Below are 21,413 nucleotides of genomic sequence, written 5' to 3' on the forward strand. Positions count from 1 at the left end.
GTTATCCCAGATTTCAATATACATGTTGATGTAGAAAGCGACAGCCTTAGTTCTGGGTTTCTTTCCCTACTAGACTCAATTGGCTTTTCCCAGCATGTGAATGAACCCACTCACTTTTACAATCATATCCTTGATCTTGTTCTAACTTATGGCATTGAAATTGACAAGCTAACAATTCTTCCCCAAAATTCTCTCCCGTCTGACCATTACCTTATTACATTTGAGTTTACTTTAATGGGCTCCACAGCATTGAGGAATAAATTCAGCTATAGAAGATGTTTATCTGAAGCTGCTGTGGCTAAATTTAAAGAGAACATTTGGTCATCATTCCCAACAATGCCATATCTAAATTTAAATGATGATTTCTCCCATACGCAGGTTGATGACCTTGTGACTAGCACTATGGCCACACTGCGTTCGAATCTTGATAATGCCGCCCCTCTGAAAAAGAAAGTATTCAATCTGAGGAGGATGGCTCCCTGGTATAGTTACCAAATCCATGCCTTAAAGCAGACATCAAGGAAATTAGAAAGAAACTGGCGTTCCAGTAAGTCAGAAGAGTCTCACAGAGCCTGGAAAGATAGCCTGAAAACATATAAAAGAGCTCTCTGCAGTGCTAGAAGTTCATATTACTCAGCACTCATAGAAGAAAACAAGAACAACCCCAGGTTTCTCTTCAGCACTGTAGCCAGGCTGACAGAGAGCCATAGCTCAGTTGAACCAGTGATCCCCTTAGCTCTAAGCAGTAATGATTTTATTAACTTTTTTTCAGACAAAATTCTCATGATCAGAGAAAGAATTTATCAGCTCTTGCCTACGTTAGATAAAAATCCCCTTCTGAAGACGACAACTGCTGAATCAGCTGCGACGCCTCTTTTACATCTGGAATCATTCTCACCTCTTAATCTCTCAGAGCTAGCTTCTATAGTTTCATCATCCAGACCGTCAACCTGTCTATTAGACCCAGTACCAACTAGCCTCTTTAAAGAGATCTTTTATTTAATTGAGCTGTTCATTCTAGATTTGGTTAATCTGACTTTATTTCTGGGTTACGTACCTCAGGCACTTAAAACTGCGGTCATCAAACCCCAGCTTAAAAAGCCTAATCTTGATCCAGATGTTTTGGCAAACTATAGACCCATATCGAACCTTCCATTTATTTCTAAAATCATTGAGAAAGCTGTAGCAAAACAACTACACGAGCATCTGGGTGGGAACAGTTTGTTTGAAGAGTTTCAGTCAGGATTTAGAGCCCATCATAGCACAGAAACAGCGCTGGTTAAAGTTTCCAATGACATTCTAATGGCCTCAGACGATGGATCAGCCTCCATACTTCTCCTTCTAGATCTTAGTGCTGCATTCGACACCATAGATCATAATATTTTACTACAGAGACTGGAACATGAAATTGGAATTAAAGGAACTGCACTAAGGTGGTTCAAATCCTACTTATCAGATAGACATCAGTTTGTTCATGTAAACAACAGCTCCTCCTCATGTACTGTAGTCAGTCATGGAGTCCCGCAGGGTTCGGTACTTGGACCAATCCTCTTTACGCTTTATCTGCTTCCTCTAGGCAACATTATCAGGAAACACAGCATCAATTTCCACTGCTACGCAGACGATACCCAGCTGTACCTATCAATGAAGCCAAATGAAGTCACTCAGATAGTCAGACTGCAGGCATGTCTTGAAGACATAAAAGTCTGGATGGCTGGAAATTTTTTACTTCTCAACTCTGACAAAACAGAAGTTATTGTACTCGGTCCTAAGCACCTCAGAAAAATACTATCTAATCATCTCATCAGTCTGGACGGCATTACTTTGGCTTCCAGCTCCACTGTAAGAAACCTTGGAGTAATTTTTGACCAGGACATGTCCTTTGTCCTTCACATAAAACAAGTTAGTCAGGCAGCTTTCTTCCACCTGAGAAACATTAGGAAAATCAGAAACATCCTTTCTCAGGATGATGCAGAAAAACTAGTCCATGCATTTGTAACTTCTAGGCTGGACTACTGTAACTCATTACTATCTGGATGTCCAAACAAATCTCTAAAAGGCCTTCAGTTAATTCAGAACGCTGCTGCACGAATATTAACAGGAACTAGGAAAAGAGATCACATCTCTCCCGTGTTAGCTGCTCTTCATTGGCTGCCAGTAAAATATAGAGTAGAATTCAAAATCCTTCTTTTAACATATAAAGCTCTTAATGGCCAAGCTCCATCGTATCTCAGAGAGCTCATAGTTCCTTACTGTCCTAGCAGGCCACTCCGCTCTCTAGATGGAGGTTTACTTGTGGTTCCTAGAGTCTCCAAGAGTAAATCTGGAGGCAGATCGTTCAGTTATCAGGCTCCTCTTCTATGGAACCAACTCCCAGCATCGGTCCGGGGGGCGGACTCTTTTGTAACTTTCAAGACCAGGCTTAAAACTTTCCTGTATGACAGAGCGTACAGTTAAAAAGTCCTCTACTCTTTAGGTATGCTGCTATAGGCCGAGGCTGCTGGGGGAAGGACTGAGCTTCTCTCTCTCTCTCTCTCTCTCTCTCTCTCTCTCTCTCTCTCTCTCCTTGCATGCGCTGATAAAAACCATCCTTCTTAAAAAAAAACAAAAAAAACAAAATAGTTTCACCCAGTTCTAAGCATTTATACTGCATTTACTAACCATGTTCTGCCAAAGTCTCTGTCTCTCCCAGTTCCTCTCCTCTCTCTCCCTGTCCTCATCTCCATCCCATGTTCCTGCAACACCTGCTGGTCCCATATAGCATGAATTCTGTATTACAGCTCAACTCCATGAACTTCATGCAACAACATGTTCCTGCCTACACCCCCCCCCCCCCCCCAATGCCTCTCTCTCTCTCTCTCTCTCTCAACCCAACCGGTCGAGGCAGATGGCCGCCCCCCCTGAGCCTGGTTCTGCTCGAGGTTTCTGCCTCTTAAAGGAAGTTTTTCCTTGCCACTGTTGCCAGGTGCTTGCTCATCGGGGGATCTGTTGGGTCTCTTTAAATAAATTTATAAAGAGTTTGGTCTAGACCTGCTCTATATGGGTTAGGGTTAGTGCCTTGATGTAACTTTGTTATGATTTGGCGCTATACAAATAAATCTGATTTGATTTGAAGTGTCGGGAGTTGGAACTGAGGAGGAGAGAAAGAAAAGAAATAAATTAGCTGTACGGCAAAGATCTTTCATCAGAAGAGCTGACAGAGCTCATCAACCTCTCCTCTGTCTCTGAATATGGAGGTATGGGAAGAAGTTGAACTCTGCTTTCCCCAACTCAACAGCTCCTGCAGGAAGACTGTGCGTCCTCATTCTGAAGCCTTGTGCATTTACTCTCTGCTGTCCATCATCACTCTGCTCACTGTGGTTCTTAACCTGCTGGTCATCATCTCCATCTCCCACTTCAGGCAGTGATACGTTTTCTCTGAATTCCTTCAAAGATCTTTACTTTTCACTTGCTGTTTTGCAACAACACATTTAGGTTACTGGTTGTAGTGGACATAATCTGTAGTACAGTGTTTTATATAGCTATGTTAGTGAGCAGTGAATACTACAGATTTTATTAACTTCTAATAACGTGTATTGCTACAGCTACTAGATATAACAGTGTCTTGAGTGTTGATGTTATTTCTTTTCAGGCAGCTCCACACCACCACCAACCTCCTCCTCCTCTCTCTGGCTGCTGCTGACTTTGTAGTGGGTCTCTTGCAGATGCCAGTTCTTCTTCTCCAGAACCAAGGCTGCTGGTTCCTGGGTGACTTTATGTGTGGTGTGCATTACTTTCTGGGGTTCCTGGTTGTCAGTGTTTCAGTAGGAAACATGGTGCTGATATCTGTTGATCGCTACATTGCTATTTGTGAGCCCATGGTTTACTCCACCAGAGTTACCCTAAAGAGAGTTCAGCTCTGTGTTTGTCTGTGCTGGATATTTTCTGCTGTTCACAGCAGCTGGATACTTCGGGATTTCCTAAAACGTCCAAACAGGTATAACTCCTGTTATGGCGATTGTGTCGTTGTGGTAAACTTTGTTGAAGGAGCTGTTGATCTTGTTGTGACCTTTTTAGGCCCCATTTTAGTCATCATAGTTTTGTACTTGCGAGTTTTTGTGGTGGCTGTGTCTCAGGCTCGTGCCATGCGCTGTCACATTGCAGCTGTCACACTACAACTTTCAGGGAGTGTAAAAGCTAAAAAATCAGAAATGAAAGCAGCCAGGACTCTGGGTATTGTAGTAGCTGTGTTTCTGTTGTGTTGCTCTCCATATTATTGTTTTGCTGTTGCAGCTGAGAATAATTTAGTCGGGGCGTCATCTTCACCCATTGAGATTTGGCTGGTGTATTTCAACTCCTGTCTAAACCCTGTGATCTATGTCTTTTTCTACCTCTGGTTCAGAAAATCTATTAAAAACATCATTACATGTCAGATACTGCAGCCTGGCTCCAGTCAGACCAGTTTAATGTAGAAAGAGATTTTTTTACATTATCAATGCACTAAATTTAAGCCTGGAAAAGTTGTCTGTTCCCACATTTTAGTTGATTTGGATACGAACCTTCATATAAATTGATCTTGTGAATTTAATTTCAATGTTTTGACAAAAATGTGACAGAATTGCTTGCAAAACCTGCTTTCCTTTTTCAAAAAAGAAAAATGTTTCCACCAATTTTATCTGCTCTTGATAAAAGAATAATTGGCCAAATATTAAATCAATGTCGTCATTAGTTCAGAGTACTGAGTCACTCTCTATCTTGAGTTTGGATGATTCTTTATTATTTTCACATTCCGTCCTAAATACAGAACAGTTACAGTTACAGAAGCCATGTTAATTCATTACTCAATAAAGATCAAAAGTCAGCGTCCTATAATGTTCTATTGTTTTGAGGTAAATCAAATTGGTCATTATTTTACTAATATGTTTGTTTGGGTTTTTTTTTATTACTTGTATAACATGCATTGTGTGATCATGCCCCAGATGATGGTGTGCATATTCCCCTGTACACAGTCCAAGGAAAGAGTGGCCTCTGTGTTCATATCTATAAAACACGACACACACAGTTCAGAAGTTATTGATCTCAGTTCAGTGTTTTGTCTGTAATTGTTTTCACGGCACTCAGACTAATTATAATGTACCAATCAGAGTAGAATAGAGACTATTAGGACAATTACATCAATAAAACTTTGTAGTCCTGTAATGTGGAAAATTGTGATTTGCTAATGAAAGCAACTACACATTCAATGAAAAGGCATAGGTTTTATATGCAATATAAAGTGTGTAACATTAAGTGTTCCACAATATACTTGGATTTATTTTATATTACATTTATGTTATTGTAGACATTCTGATGTTTATCAGTGTGGCTGTGAAAGAAGGGAGCAGGAAGTCTGGGGGGGTAGAGGGAGAGGACTGGCAGCAAAGGGGGCAATGCAATTTTTTACTTTTCCTTCAGCTTAGTTTATTCAGAAAACATGGATGAGCAATCACAATATTGACATACATGGCTGATTTAGCAACAACAAAAACAATCATTCAGTTCAGTTAAAGGTTTTAAATTCAGCCACTTACAGATGAGCAATATCATTTTGACAAAAAGGAAAGCAACATCATGCTGGAGGCACTGACTCTTTATGTCCCAGGCAAGAAAATCAGATAACCTAATGAGCAAGTCATTTTTCATATTTTATCCTGGCATGAAGTAACAGCAAGAAATCCTTATTTGAACTCTTTTCCTACAGTATGTTAGCATCAGAGGAATAAGGCTGCAGTATCTGAAGTGTGACAATCTGACGAATACACTTTCTAAACCAAGGATAGAAAAAAGCATAGATCAGTGGATTTAGACAGGAGTTCCAATAAAATAGCCAGATGCGAAAAACTGAAATTTCCACATCACTTGACACGTCCTGGCCTGCGATTGAGGGATAAAAATAAGGACAGAAACATATTAGAAACACAACTACAACAACACCAAGAGTCCTGGCTGCTTTTCTCTCAGACTTATTAGCGCTCACATGAACTGAATTCTGGACTTTCACTGCTGCAGTATGAGACCTCAGAGCTCGAGCCTGTGACACAACCACCACAAATACTTTCATATACAGAGTTATGATAACGGAAATGGGACCTATAAAAGTCAACACACCATCTAAAGCTCCTGTTAAGAAGTTAATAACAACTACACACTCTCCATAGCAGGAATTATACCTATCTGGGTGTTTCAGGAAGACATTCAGTATCACACCGTTATACAAGACAGAACAGGCCCAACACAGACCAACACTGACTTTAACTCTGTTTAGAGTGACTTTAGTGGAGTAATGCAAAGGGTCACAAATGGCCACGTAACGGTCAACCGATATGAGCACCATGTTTCCTACTGAGGCAGATGTGAGGACAAAAGAGGCATAATAAAACAGTCTGCATGTCAAGCTCCCCAAAACCCAGCAGCCTTCTTTAAGGAGGATTTGAACTGGCATCAGCAGGAGTCCGACAAGGAAGTCTGAGACAGCCAGAGAGAGGAGGAGGAGGTTGGTGGAGGTGTGTAGCTGCCTGGAGAAAGAAAACCATACTGAGCCCATTAGTCTCTGCAGCAGATGGAACACCATGATTCTTTAAACAGTGTTCACATGCAGCAGCAGTTTTAAATACAGCTGTCTAAAAATAGTCACAATTACATTTCCTTACATAGAAATCATTCAAACTTTTCATCTGAATAAAATAAAAATAATTTTGTGTTAATGTTTTGAAGTTTATGCCTGAAGTGGGAGATAGAGATGATGACCAGCAGGTTGAGACAGACAGTCAGTACGGTGATGGAGGACAGCAGAATGTAAAGGAAAACGTTTGTGGCGTAATGCTGTAACTTCTTCCTGCATGAAGTGTTCATCTGTGGAAAGCAGAGTTCAGCTTCCTCCAGGGTCTCCATATCCAGAGAGGCTGTGGTGCTCCAGTAGATTTCTGGCCAGCATCTCCATCAAAACGCTGAATAAGACACTCCTCCCTCTTTTCCTGTAACCAAACAACTGTCTTTTTGTTCTGTGATGCAATGATCGGAGCCTGGACCTTCATTTGGATTGGATACTTCTATTCAGCACGTCCCTCCACCTAAAAGATCGTACACACAAATATTAAATATGAATATTAATATTCATATTTAATATGAATAGAATAATTTAGTCGGGGGCGTCATCTTCACTAATTGAGATTTGGCTGGTGTATTTCAACTCCTGTCTAAACCCTGTGATCTTTGTCTTTTTCTACCTCTGGTTCAGAAAATCTATTAAAAACATCATTACATGTCAGATACTGCAGCCTGGCTCCAGTCAGACCAGTTTAATGTAGAAAGAGAATGATTTGAGTGAAACCTTTTTCTGTGAATAGAAAATTATATATTTTTTACATTATCAATGCACTTTAGAAAAAAAAAAAAAAAAAAAAAACACAAGAAACTTGTGCGACAACAAAATGGACCAGACTCAGTGATCACCTTCCTAACAACAAACTTTCACCCTGCTCTATGTGCCCTACAGATAATATCCAACTAGGCCAGTGAGCGGTGGTAGCTATCATGTCTTTGGGGTCATCAGGTGGGAACCTCCTTTCACCGGTGTTTCGTCTAGTTAGTCCCACAACACCTCCAGGAGGCTAAACCGTGAACACTGGCATCCCAGAGTCACCCCCTAATGCCAGCCATCACCGTTCCTCACACAGAGACAGCTATCTCAAACAGCACGACTGTCAACCACTGTGACCTCTCACCAACTGCACCAGTGAAAGTGGGGTGGGGATACAGACCCTGGTTCGGGTAGGGGGCATGAAAGTATAGAGGGTGCAGGAGGTGTAGGCGATACAAGCTACACTAGCAGATTCAGCAACTAAACTCACCTGAACAATCCTATATTCAAACAAAACCAACACAGGCCAACTCACCTGGGCTAACCGCATGGTCTCAAAGAGGCTCAAACAGGCCACACCCTCCACTTAAATACACTTCCTCTTCCTGGATTTCTTCCTCTGCTTCTTCCTAGAGTCTGTCTATCTTAAGAGCTCCCCCTGCTGGGCCCCCAGCTACTATTACTTCTTCTAACCAAATCCACTGACTGGATCTTACTGCCTCATCTGACATTTCCTTCACTGTTTTCCTCACCCTCTGTCCCCTTCCTCCTAACTCCTGCAACAAAGCGACAGCAGATCTGCTACAAACCGTCTACATCCTACTTCCACTGGACAAATCCTAACCTTCCATCCTCGCTGCTCAGCATCCTTACTTAGACCTGCATACCTGAGCTTTTTCCTTTCCTTTGCTTCTTCAACTGAATCCTCCCACGACACAGTCAGCTCTATGGAATATACTTTCTTTCTACTCCTAGACCACACAATTATATCAGGCCTTAGCTTTGTACAGGCTATTTCCAGGGGAACAACAAGCTTTCTCCTAAATCCACCTGCATCTCCCAGTCACCAGCATCCTCTAAGCTGCCTTGCTTCCTTATTATCTTATTAACTTTCCCTCCTTCCTGACCAAACTGTACTGCAACTCTCTTTGTCTTAGACCCTCCTAGAATTGCCTGCCTCCGTATATCTTTAAACCTGCAGCTAAGCTTTTTAAAACCTGGTTATGTCGCCACGTATATCGGCCTTGTGAGAGACTAACATTAGAACCGGACGAGATGTGATTTAGAGTTGCAGTACCTGAACACAACGGACATAGTGGGTCTCCATTTACCCAGAGTTTTAGGTTCTAGGGAGTTGGCAATACATCATATGTTGACCCTATCAAAAATCTAATCCTACTTTCCTCCATACTCCACAGCTCTTTCCAACTAAGCTTTTTCTTCTCTACACCTTCCCAGTTCAACCACTGTCCCTGCTTAGCCTGAGCCACTGCCCTCGCACTCCTTAATATTTCCTCCTTTCTACGAACCTGCTCCACAACTAGCTTCCTCATCTCTTTGGGACCTGCTCTACTCCACACCGGTTTGCCTGAGCCAAGCCCCAAGCCTCCCCGGCCTATCTGTACATTACCCACAATCTCTGTATGCCTAAGAGCTGCTTCTGCTTCCTGCACTGCCATCCTTGGATTCCATTTTCTCCCCTTGGTTGGGTTTGGAACTACCTTACTAATTACCACATCTTTACTCCCAGATAACAGGAGCTCTGTCCTAACCTTAGTACATTTAAACTCCTCAACTAGACTAGATACTGGTAGCTGAAGTACGCCTTTCCCATACAGTGACACAGTGCTTAAACATCTCGGAACACCGAGCCACTTCCTAATGTAAAAGCTTCGTAGTCTTTCCATTTTCTCTGCAGCCAATATTGGAATCTCATATACCGACAGTGGCCACATCAATCTGGGAAATAATCCAAACTGCAAACACCACAGCTTCAACTTTCCTGGAAGTCCCGATTTATCTATTCTATCCAGTCCCTCAGCAGCATCCTTCCTAAACTGCACTACCTGTTCTCCATCATGCAAATCTGCCTTGTACCACCTACCGAGGCTCTTTACTGGTTTTTTCCCTAATTATTGGAATTTCCTCTTCATCGATTACAAACTTTCGATCACTTAATCTTCCTCTACTATTGAGATACTTCTAGACTTACTAGGCTTGATTCTCATACTAGCCCACATTAAGTTTTTATTAAGTATCTCAAGTATTCTTTTCATACATGGCACCGTTGTAGTTATCGACGTCATGTCGTCCATGTATGTCCTAATTGGTGTAAGGCGCAGCTCATCCTGCCGCCTCTCTCCACCTACAACCCACCTAGAAGCTCTAATATTTACCTCCATTGCCATTGTGAATGCTAATGGAGAAATCGTACACCCTGCCATTATACCTATTTCTAGCCTCTGCCAACCTGTTGTAAAGCCTGCTGTACTTAAACACAGTCTGATATCCTGGAAATATCTTCCTACTAAGTTGACAACTTCTCCAGGCACTCTAAAATAATCAAATGCCTCCCAGACTAAGGCTATGTAAATTCATGTCTGTAAAAGTTGTCTGTTCCCACATTTTTGTTGATTTGGATATAAACCTTCATATAAATTGATCTTGTGAATTTAATTTCAATATTTTGACAAAAATGTGACAGAATTGCTTGCAAAACCTGCTTTCCTTTTTCAAAAAAGAAAAATGTTTCACCAATTTTATCTGCTCTAGATAAAAGAATAATTGGCCAAATATTAAATCAATGTCGTCATTAGTTCAGAGTACTGAGTCACTCTCTATCTTGAGTTTGGATGATTCTTTATTATTTTCACATTCCCTCCTAAATACAGAACAGTTACAGTTACAGAAGCCATGTTAATTCATTACTCAATAAAAATCAAAAGTCAGCGTCCTATAATGTTCTATTGTTTGAGGTAAATCAAATTGGGCAATATTATACTAATATGTTTGTTTGTTTTGTTTTTTTTATTACTTGTATAACATGCATTGTGTGATCATGCCCCAGATGATGGTGTGCACATTCCCCTGTACACAGTCCAAGGAAAGAGTGGCCTCAGTGTTCATATCTATAAAACACGACACACACAGTTCAGAAGTTATTGATCTCAGTTCAGTGTTTTGTCTGTAATTGTTTTCACGGCACTCAGACTAATTATAATGTACCAATCAGAGTAGAATAGAGACTATTAGGACAATTACATCAATAAAACTTTGTAGTCCTGTAATGTGGAAAATTGTGATTTGCTAATGAAAGCAACTACACATTCAATGAAAAGGCATAGGTTTTATATGCAATATAAAGTGTGTAACATTAAGTGTTCCACAATATACTTGGATTTATTTTATATTATATTTATGTTATTTTAGACATTCTGATGTTTATCAGTGTGGCTGTGAAAGAAGGGAGCAGGAAGTCTGGGGGGGTAGAGGGAGAGGACTGGCAGCAAAGGGGGCAATGCAATTTTTTACTTTTCCTTAAGCTTAGTTTATTCAGAAAACATGGATGAGCAATCACAATATTGACATACATGGCTGATTTAGCAACAACAAAAACAATCATTCAGTTCAGTTAAAGGTTTTTAAATTCAGCCACTTACAGATGAGCAATATCATTTTGACAAAAGGAAAGCAACATCATGCTGGAGGCACTGACTCTTTATGTCCCAGGCAAGAAAATCAGATAACCTAATGAGCAAGTCATTTTTCATATTTTATCCTGGCATGAAGTAACAGCAAGAAATCCTTATTTGAACTCTTTTCCTACAGTATGTTAGCATCAGAGGAATAAGACTGCAGTATCTGAAGTGTGACAATCTGACGAATACACTTTCTAAACCAAGGATAGAAAAAAGCATAGATCAGTGGATTTAGACAGGAGTTACAATAAAGTAGCCAGATCCCAAAAACTGAAAATTCCACATTACTTGACACGTCCTGGCCTGCGATTGAGGGATAAAAATAAGGACAGAAACATATTAGAAACACAACTACAACAACACCAAGAGTCCTGGCTGCTTTTCTCTCAGACTTATTAGCGCTCACATGAACTGAATTCTGGACTTTCACTGCTGCAGTATGAGACCTCAGAGCTCGAGCCTGTGACACAGCCACCACAAATACTTTCATATACAGAGTTATGATAACGGAAATGGGACCTATAAAAGTCAACACGCCATCTAAAGCTCCTGTTAAGAAGTTAATAACAGCTACACACTCTCCATAGCAGGAATTATACCTATCTGGGTGTTTCAGGAAGACATTCAGTATCACACTGTTATACAAGACAGAACAGGCCCAACACAGACCAACACTGACTTTAACTCTGTTTAGAGTGACTTTAGTGGAGTAATGCAAAGGGTCACAAATGGCCACGTAACGGTCAACCGATATGAGCACCATGTTCTCCTACTGAGGCAGATGGAAGGACAAAAGAGACATAATAAAACAGTCTGCATGTCAAGCTCCCCAAAACCCAGCAGCCTTCTTTAAGGAGGATTTGAACTGGCATCAGCAGGAGTCCGACAAGGAAGTCTGAGACAGCCAGAGAGAGGAGGAGGAGGTTGGTGGAGGTGTGTAGCTGCCTGGAGAAAGAAAACCATACTGAGCCCATTAGTCTCTGCAGCAGATGGAACACCATGATTCTTTAAACAGTGTTCACATGCAGCAGCAGTTTTAAATACAGCTGTCTAAACATAGTCACAATTACATTTCCTTACATAGAAATCATTCAAACTTTTCATCTGAATAAAATAAAAATAATTTTGTGTTAATGTTTTGAAGTTTATGCCTGAAGTGGGAGATAGAGATGATGACCAGCAGGTTGAGACAGACAGTCAGTACGGTGATGGAGGACAGCAGAATGTAAAGGAAAACGTTTGTGGCGTAATGCTGTAACTTCTTCCTGCATGAAGTGTTCATCTGTGGAAAGCAGAGTTCAGCTTCCTCCCAGGGTCTCCATATCCAAGAGGCTGTGGTGCTCCAGTAGATTTCTGGCCAGCATCTCCATCAAAACGCTGAATAAGACACTCCTCCCTCTTTTCCTGTAACCAAACAACTGTCTTTTTGTTCTGTGATGCAATGATCGGAGCCTGGACCTTCATTTGGATTGGATACTTCTATTCAGCACGTCCCTCCACCTAGAAGATTGTACACACAAATATACATTCATATTTAATATCTCTCCAATCATCTTTGGATTTGACACCTTCCACCACAGAATGACCTGCAACAGCACAAAGACAGAGCATGTTTAATATGTTTCAATACAGAATAAGTTGATGTTAATGTAAAATCCAACCCAACATTGAACCTTTAATTTAATTTAGGAATTTCATCATTAACCCTCAACACGTTGATATTAAAAACACATTTCAGCCACATGTAATGACAGTGACAATAGCCATTGGACATGTCTGCCGGTGTCATGTTAGGCAACAATCTCTTTCTGGAGATTCTACTCACTCCAGCTCAGAGCAGTAATCAGGGCAACCACTGGCAGATGTTCTTTTTTTGTTGAATAACTATGCTCAATAATGAAGGACCTGTGGTGACAGCTGTGATAAAAGCTGTTTCAATTGATTCCAAAACACAATTCCATCAATGAAACAAGGACGGCACGCCTTAACGTTTGTTAAAAGTGACTACATCAGTAATCTGTGCTGCTTAATTTACAGAAGAAAACTTATTTGAACATGTGTTGTCTGACAGGGCTAAAGCTTCCCATACAGGTCAACAGCAGGAGACGGTGAGAGTGGATGTACAATTGGAGAAGTTTTAGAAGTTGATGTGCCTGCTAAAGTCCACTAGGTGGCACCAAAACTCACTGCAGTCAAAGATGGTACGGTCCTCTGGAAACTAAATACGATACAAGGATTTGTTGTGGTTCGACAGAGATATGGGATTTAGTGAGCTCACCTGACAGTGGTGAAGTCCATAAATAAATGGTAGATATATATAAAATACCTAAGCAGCTGTGCCTCGGCATTTTCAGATTGGTTCATCTGAAATGTTATTTGCCAGTGAAGATGATGTGCCATTAAGTTTGGCCAAAGATATAGAAGTAGTGATTACACATTCTCATTAGGCAGTATTTTTCTATACTGGGTTTAAATGTACTTAAAAAAAATAATAAAAAAAAAATCACCTACATAGACTCAAAAATTCTGCATATATTATAAATATCAAAGAACAATTTACTTAAATTGGCCTGCATCACGTTAATCTCCAGGTCATCATCTCCATCTCCCACTTCGGCAGTGATACACTTTCTCTGAATCCCCTAAAAGATCTTTACTTTTCACTTGCTGTTCTGCAACAACACATTTAGGTAAATGTAACTGGTTGCAGCTGAGAATAATTTAGTCGGGGCGTCATCTTCACCCATTGAGATTTGGCTGGTGTATTCCAACTCCTGTCTAAACCCTGTGATCTTTGTCTTTTTCTACCTCTGGTTCAGAAAATCTATTAAAAACATCATTACATGTCAGATACTGCAGCCTGGCTCCAGTCAGACCAGTTTAATGTAGAAAGAGAATGATTTGAGTGAAACCTTTTTTCTGTGAATAGAAAATTATATATTTCTTTACATTATCAATGCACTTTAGAAAAAAAAAAAAAAAAAAAAACAAGAAACTTGTGCGACAACAAAATGGACCAGACTCAGTGATCACCTTCCTAACAACAAACTTTCACCCTGCTCTATGTGCCCTACAGATAATATCCAACTAGGCCAGTGAGCGGTGGTAGCTATCATGTCTTTGGGGTCATCAGGTGGGAACCTCCTTTCACCGGTGTTTCGTCTAGTTAGTCCCACAGCACCTCCAGGAGGCTAAACCGTGAACACTGGCATCCCAGAGTCACCCCCTAATGCCAGCCATCACCGTTCCTCACACAGAGACAGCTATCTCAAACAGCACGACTGTCACTACTGTGACCTCTCACCAACTGCACCAGTGAAAGCGGGGTGGGGATACAGACCCTGGTTCGGGTAGGGGGCATGAAAGTATAGAGGGTGCAGGAGGTGGAGGCGATACAAGCTACACTAGCAGATTCAGCAACTAAACTCACCTGAACAATCCTATATTCAAACAAAACCAACACAGGCCAACTCACCTGGGCTAACCGCATGGTCTCAAAGAGGCTCAAACAGGCCACACCCTCCACTTAAATACACTTCCTCTTCCTGGATTTCTTCCTCTGCTTCTTCCTAGAGTCCTGTCTAATCTTAAGAGCTCCCCCTGCTGGGCCCCCAGCTACTATTACTTCTTCTAACCAAATCCACTGACTGGATCTTACTGCCTCATCTGACATTTCCTTCACTGTTTTTCCTCACCCCTCTGTCCCCTTCCTCCTAACTCCTGCAACAAAGCGACAGCAGATCTTGCTACAAACCGTCTACATCCTACTTCCACTGGACAAATCCTAACCTTCCATCCTCGCTGCTCAGCATCCTTACTTAGATCTGCATACCTGAGCTTTTTCCTTTCCTTTGCTTCTTCAACTGAATCCTCCCACGGCACAGTCAGCTCTATGGAATATACTTTCTTTCTACTCCTAGACCACACAATTATATCAGGCCTTAGCTTTGTACAGGCTATTTCCTGGGGAACAACAAGCTTTCCTCCAAAATCCACCTGCATCTCCCAGTCACCAGCATCCTCTAAGCTGCCTTGCTTCCTTATTATCTTATTAACTTTCCCTCCTTCCTGACCAAACTGTACTGCAACTCTCTTTGTCTTAGACCCTCCTAGAATTGCCTGCCTCCGTATATCTTCAATGCCTGCAGCTAAGCTTTTTAAAACCTGGTTATGTCGCCACGTATATCGGCCTTGTGAGAGACTAACATTAGAACCGGACGAGATGTGATTTAGAGTTGCAGTACCTGAACACAACGGACATAGTGGGTCTCCATTTACCCAGAGTTTTAGGTTCTAGGGAGTTGGCAATACATCATATGTTGACCCTATCAAAAATCTAATCCTACTTTCCTCCATACTCCACAGCTCTTTACAACTAAGCTTTTTCTTCTCTACACCTTCCCAGTTCAACCACTGCTTAGCCTGAGCCACTGCCCCCGCACTCCTTAATGTTTCCTCCTGTCTACGAACCTGCTCCACAACTAGCTTCCTCTTCTCTTTGGGACCTGCTCTACTCCACACCGGTTTGCCTGAGCCAAGCCCCAAACCTCCCCGGCCTATCTGTACATTACCCACAATCTCTGTATGCCTAAGAGCTGCTTCTGCTTCCTGCACTGCCGTCCTTGGATTCCATTTTCTCCCCTTGGTTGGGTTTGGAACCACCTTACTAACTACCACATCTTTACTCCCAGATAACAGGAGCTCTGTCCTAACCTTAGTACATTTAAACTCCTCCACTAGACTACATGCTGAGAGCTGAAGTACGCCTTTCCCATACAGTGCCACAGTGCTTAAACATCTCGGAACACCGAGCCACTTCCTAATGTAAAAGCTTACTAGTCTTTCCATTTTCTCTGCAGCCGATATTGGAATCTCATATACCGACAGTGGCCACATCAATCTGGGAAATAATCCAAACTGCAAACACCACAGCTTCAACTTTCCTGGAAGTCCCGATTTATCTATTCTATCCAGTCCCTCAGCAGCATCCTTCCTAAACTGCACTACCTGTTCTCCATCATGCAAATCTGCCTTGTACCACCTACCGAGGCTCTTTACTGGTTTTTCCCTAATTATTGGAATTTCCTCTTCATTGATTACAAACTTTCGATCACTTAATCTTCCTCTACTTATTGAGATACTTCTAGACTTACTAGGCTTGATTCTCATACTAGCCCACTTTAAGTTTTTATTAAGTATCTCAAGTATTCTTTTCATACATGGCACCGTTGTAGTTATCGACGTCATGTCGTCCATGTATGTCCTAATTGGTGTAAGGCGCAGCTCATCCTGCCGCCTCTCTCCACCTACAACCCACCTAGAAGCTCTAATATTTACCTCCATTGCCATTGTGAATGCTAATGGAGAAATCGTACACCCTGCCATTATACCTATTTCTAGCCTCTGCCAACCAGTTGTAAAGCCTGCTGTACTTACACACAGTCTGATATCCTGGAAATATCTTCCTACTAAGTTGACAACTGCTCCAGGCACTCTAAAATAATCAAATGCCTCCCAGATAAGGCTATGTAAATTCATGTCTGTAAAAGTTTTCTGTTCCCACATTTTTGTTGATTTGGATGTAAACTTTCATATAAATTGATCTTGTGAATTTAATTTCATTGTTTGGACAAAAATGTGACAGAATTGCTTGCAAAACCTGCTTTCCTTTTTCAAAAAAGAAAAAATGTTTCCACCAATTTTATCTGCTCTTGATAAAAGAATAATTGGCCAAATATTAAATCAATGTCGTCATTAGTTCAGAGTACTGAGTCACTCTCTATCTTGAGTTTGGATGATTCTTTATTATTTTCACATTCCCTCCTAAATACAGAACAGTTACAGTTACAGAAGCCATGTTAATTCATTACTCAATAAAAATCAAAAGTCAGCATCCTATAATGTTCTATTGTTTTGAGGTAAATCAAATTGGTCATTATTTTACTAATATGTTTGTTTGGGTTTTTTTTATTACTTGTATAACATGCATTGTGTGATCATGCCCCAGATGATGGTGTGCATATTCCCCTGTACACAGTCCAAGGAAAGAGTGGCCTCTGTGTTCATATCTATAAACACGACACACACAGTTCAGAAGTTATTGATCTCAGTTCAGTGTTTTGTCTGTAATTGTTTTCATGGCACTCAGACTAATTATAATGTACCAATCAGAGTAGAATAGAGACTATTAGGACAATTACATCAATAAAACTTGTAGTCCTGTAATGTGGAAATTGTGATTTGCTAATGAAAGCAACTACACATTCAATGAAAAGGCATAGGTTTTATATGCAATATAAAGTGTGTAACGTTAAGTGTTCCACAATATACTTGGATTTATTTGATATTATATGTATGTTATTGTAGACATTCTGATGTTTATCAGTGTGGCTGTGAAAGAAGGGAGCAGGAAGTCTGGGGGGTAGAGGGAGAGGACTGGCAGCAAAGGGGGCAATGCAATTTTTTACTTTTCCTTCAGCTTAGTTTATTCAGAAAACATGGATGAGCAATCACAATATTGACATACATGGCTGATTTAGCAACAACAAAAACAATCATTCAGCTCAGTTAAAGGTTTTAAATTCAGCCACTTACAGATGAGCAATATCATTTTGACAAAAAGGAAAGCAACATCATGCTGGAGGCACTGACTCTTTATGTCCCAGGCAAGAAAATCAGATAACCTCATGAGCAAGTCATTTTTCATATTTTATCCTGGCATGAAGTAACAGCAAGAAATCCTTATTTGAACTCTTTTCCTACAGTATGTTAGCATCAGAGGAATAAGGCTGCAGTATCTGAAGTGTGACAATCTGACGAATACACTTTCTAAACCAAGGATAGAAAAAAGCATAGATCAGTGGATTTAGACAGGAGTTACTAGAAAGTAGCCAGATCCCAAAACTGAAATTTCCACATCACCTGACACGTCCTGGCCTGCGATTGAGGGATAAAAATAAGGACAGAAACATATTAGAAACACAACTACAACAACACCAAGAGTCCTGGCTGCTTTTCTCTCAGACTTATTAGCGCTCACATGAACTGAATTCTGGACTTTCACTGCTGCAGTATGAGACCTCAGAGCTCGAGCCTGTGACACAGCCACCACAAATACTTTCATATACAGAGTTATGATAACGGAAATGGGACCTATAAAGTCAACATGCCATCTAAAGCTCCTGTTAAGAAGTTAATAACAACTACACACTCTCCATAGCAGGAATTATACCTATCTGGGTGTTTCAGGAAGGCATTCAGTATCACACCGTTATACAAGACAGAACAGGCCCAACACAGACCAACACTGACTTTAACTCTGTTTAGAGTGACTTTAGTGGAGTAATGCAAAGGGTCACAAATGGCCACGTAACGGTCAACCGATATGAGCACCATGTTTCCTACTGAGGCAATTGGAAGGACAAAAGAGACATAATAAACAGTCTGCATGTCAAGCTCCCCAAAACCCAGCAGCCTTCTTTAAGGAGGATTTGAACTGGCATCAGCAGGAGTCCGACAAGGAAGTCTGAGACAGCCAGAGAGAGGAGGAGGAGGTTGGTGGAGGTGTGTAGCTGCCTGGAGAAAGAAAACCATACTGAGCCCATTAGTCTCTGCAGCAGATGGAACACCATGATTCTTTAAACAGGGTTCACATGCAGCAGCAGTTTTAAATACAGCTGTCTAAAAATAGTCACAATTACATTTCCTTACATAGAAATCATTCAAACTTTCATCTGAATAAAATAAAAATAATTTTGTGTTAATGTTTTGAAGTTTATGCCTGAAGTGGGAGATAGAGATGATGACCAGCAGGTTGAGACAGACAGTCAGTACGGTGATGGAGGACAGCAGAATGTAAGGAAAACGTTTGTGGCGTAATGCTGTAACTTCTTCCTGCATGAAGTGTTCATCTGTGGAAAGCAGAGTTCAGCTTCCTCCAGGGTCTCCATATCCAGAGAGGCTGTGGTGCTCCAGTAGATTTCTGGCCAGCATCTCCATCATAAAGCTGAATAAGACACTCCCTCCCTCTTTTCCTGTAACCAAACAACTGTCTTTTTGTTCTGTGATGCAATGATCGGAGCCTGGCACCTTCATTTGGATTGGATACTTCTATTCAGCACGTCCCTCCACCTAGAAGATTGTACACACAATCTACATTCATATTTAATATCTCTCCAATCATCTTTGGATTGACACCTTCCCCCACAGAGTGGATGCTCCCGAGTCCACGCCTGTTGACTTGTTTATAATTTTTATGAGTAAATAATACCACGATTTGTTGCTGAATTTTTCTTGTGTATATGCTACAGTTTAACTGGTGGATCGATCAGTGATAATTATGTAGAGTGTTTACTGAATGGATCCTTGACCTTCCTAATAAATCATGCCCTTACTTGGAACTAACCCAGGACATAAACTAATTCCCAACCCAGTTTCCCAAAGGACGGCCAGGATGAGTGTTTGTCATGTGAGTGTTTGTTCTTAAAATGGTAAACTTGTGTTCAACAGTTCGTGAATTCTGAAACATACGGACACTATCCGGTGGGTGTTTCCGAGGAGCAGAAATATCCGCCCGTTTCCAAATGAACGGTAAGCTATAGTAACTTTATACGTCAAAAATAATGTCATCAGTTCGTCAGCCGAGCACGCTAACCAGCTAGCTAACCAGTTAGCTAGCAGTCCATTCGAAGGGACTAACTAGTGTAAGTGATCCGGCAGTGAGGTTTACTTAAAGTAGGCTACTCTCGCACAGATATGCTAGCTGGCATCCATTTACACAAAGATTGACAAAGAATGGCCGAACAAATGCATTCTCAGTTTATTTAGTTATATAATAAATAACACACCAGTAACCTACACATTGGCTTGTTCCATTTCGCTTTCCGTACACTCAGCTGTGTTCTATTTGCGTTTCTTCTTTAAGTACGCACGGTAACTTAGCAACTACGCACGACTCAGCAGTAAATCAGCGTAAAGGGGGAACCGGAACCTGGGGAAACCAAATCGGTCTACACACGGCTAAAGTGCATAGCTCCGTGAGTTAGCCGATTAGCACTAAAATGTTGTCCTGAAAGACTTCAGTTGGTATAATGTGATCGGAAATTTGCGGCGGATCTGGATATAATGGGGGGACGTGAATTCAATATTCTGAAGTTGATTGTAATTAGCTGTTAAATTGTCATTTTCTGGCAGCGTAATGAAGCGCAGTAAACGAGCTAAGCTAAGCGCTAGCTGCTGCCGTTGTTTGGGGTGTGCTGTTGAATAATGCATATTCCATTTTGTTCCGTTGGTACAGGTAGATGGAAATGTATAACTGGGGGGGAATAATTAATTTCTTTGGTAATAGGTAATGATGTTGTCGTTCGTACACGATTCGTTCACTTTGAACTAATCTTTCGTATTGACTCCGGATTAACGAGCCATCTCAGTGAATGACTCGTTTTTGTTTTTTCTAGTCTGCGCATGCGCTCCGCCAGCTCAGATTCGTTCGCGAACGGGTCTTTCTGCCACATGTTCTCCGTGTAGGAATGAGGAATTCGTCATTTTTCACGTCATGCTGCTGTTACTGGTGAGGAGAGCTCTGAGACATTAGCACGAAGGTTGTTGTTAGCTGTGTAGCTATGGGATGGATGTTTATTTTGCCTTTATGCTGGAACAAATTCATACACGATGGGTCTTCACTGACCAGGTAGCTAATGTGAATAACCATCAAAGAATGGGGAATTTTTCTTATGGAAGGCGGAGCGCTGTGCTACCTGCAAATGAAGTAATGAGTAATTCCACCTTCACCAGGCTATGGCCCAAAAGGGGGTTCAATAGTTTAACAAAAGGAAACTTCTGTAGTTCATTTTACTGAATGAAGTCTTCGGAGGACCAAAAACTGGTAAAATGAAATGCTTCAGAGGATACATTTTTTTTAAATCTGATGTAATTTCACTCAATGGCGCTCTTCTTTTAAAATTTATTTTAATCGTACATTGGTTGGAAACAGTGTTCATGTTTTAACCTTGGGTAGGAAAATACTCTGGCTGGTGGGACACTTTCTCCAAATCAAACAAAAACAAACTCTAAATCTGAAACCCCGGCAACGAAAAGAATTAGTGTGCAGGTGTAGGGTAGGATAATTGGATTAATAATTGATTCCTAAAGGGCCCATTAGCGCTCAGAATATCCACCACATGACATTAGCTCTGAATGACAACCATTAAACCATTAAAAAAAAAAACACATGGTAAGGTGGTTTAGTTTGTGAGGTTGGGAGAGGAAGGAAGGGTTGTGCAGCTGCCTTAAAAAAACTTTTCCACTTAAGTGTGTCACCAGGTGTCAGCTTGCGTGCT

At 41.0% G+C, this 21,413-nt stretch overlaps 2 protein-coding genes and 1 pseudogene across 2 annotated transcripts; 1 reads left to right on the forward strand and 2 right to left on the reverse strand.

The window, feature by feature from the left end:
* The first annotated feature begins 3,230 nt into the window (after positions 1-3,230).
* On the forward strand, positions 3,231-4,451 carry LOC115062120 (trace amine-associated receptor 5-like). Its single transcript, XM_029530741.1, has 2 exons — positions 3,231-3,400; positions 3,632-4,451. The coding sequence occupies exons 1-2, from the start codon at positions 3,231-3,233 to the stop codon at positions 4,449-4,451; spliced, it is 990 nt and encodes a 329-aa protein (XP_029386601.1).
* Positions 4,452-5,713: 1,262 nt separating this feature from the next.
* LOC115062348 (trace amine-associated receptor 13c-like) lies at positions 5,714-6,909 on the reverse strand. The gene is made up of 2 exons (XM_029531000.1): positions 6,740-6,909; positions 5,714-6,533 (listed from the first exon to the last, which is right to left on the reverse strand). Exons 1-2 carry the CDS (start codon positions 6,907-6,909, stop codon positions 5,714-5,716), a joined length of 990 nt encoding a protein of 329 aa, XP_029386860.1.
* A 4,291-nt stretch (positions 6,910-11,200) lies between these two features.
* LOC115035187 (trace amine-associated receptor 13c-like) lies at positions 11,201-12,292 on the reverse strand (annotated as a pseudogene).
* Positions 12,293-21,413: the final 9,121 nt, after the last annotated feature.

This window comes from Echeneis naucrates, chromosome 21 (genome assembly GCF_900963305.1).
Source record: "Echeneis naucrates chromosome 21, fEcheNa1.1, whole genome shotgun sequence".
Lineage (NCBI taxonomy): Eukaryota > Metazoa > Chordata > Actinopteri > Carangiformes > Echeneidae > Echeneis > Echeneis naucrates.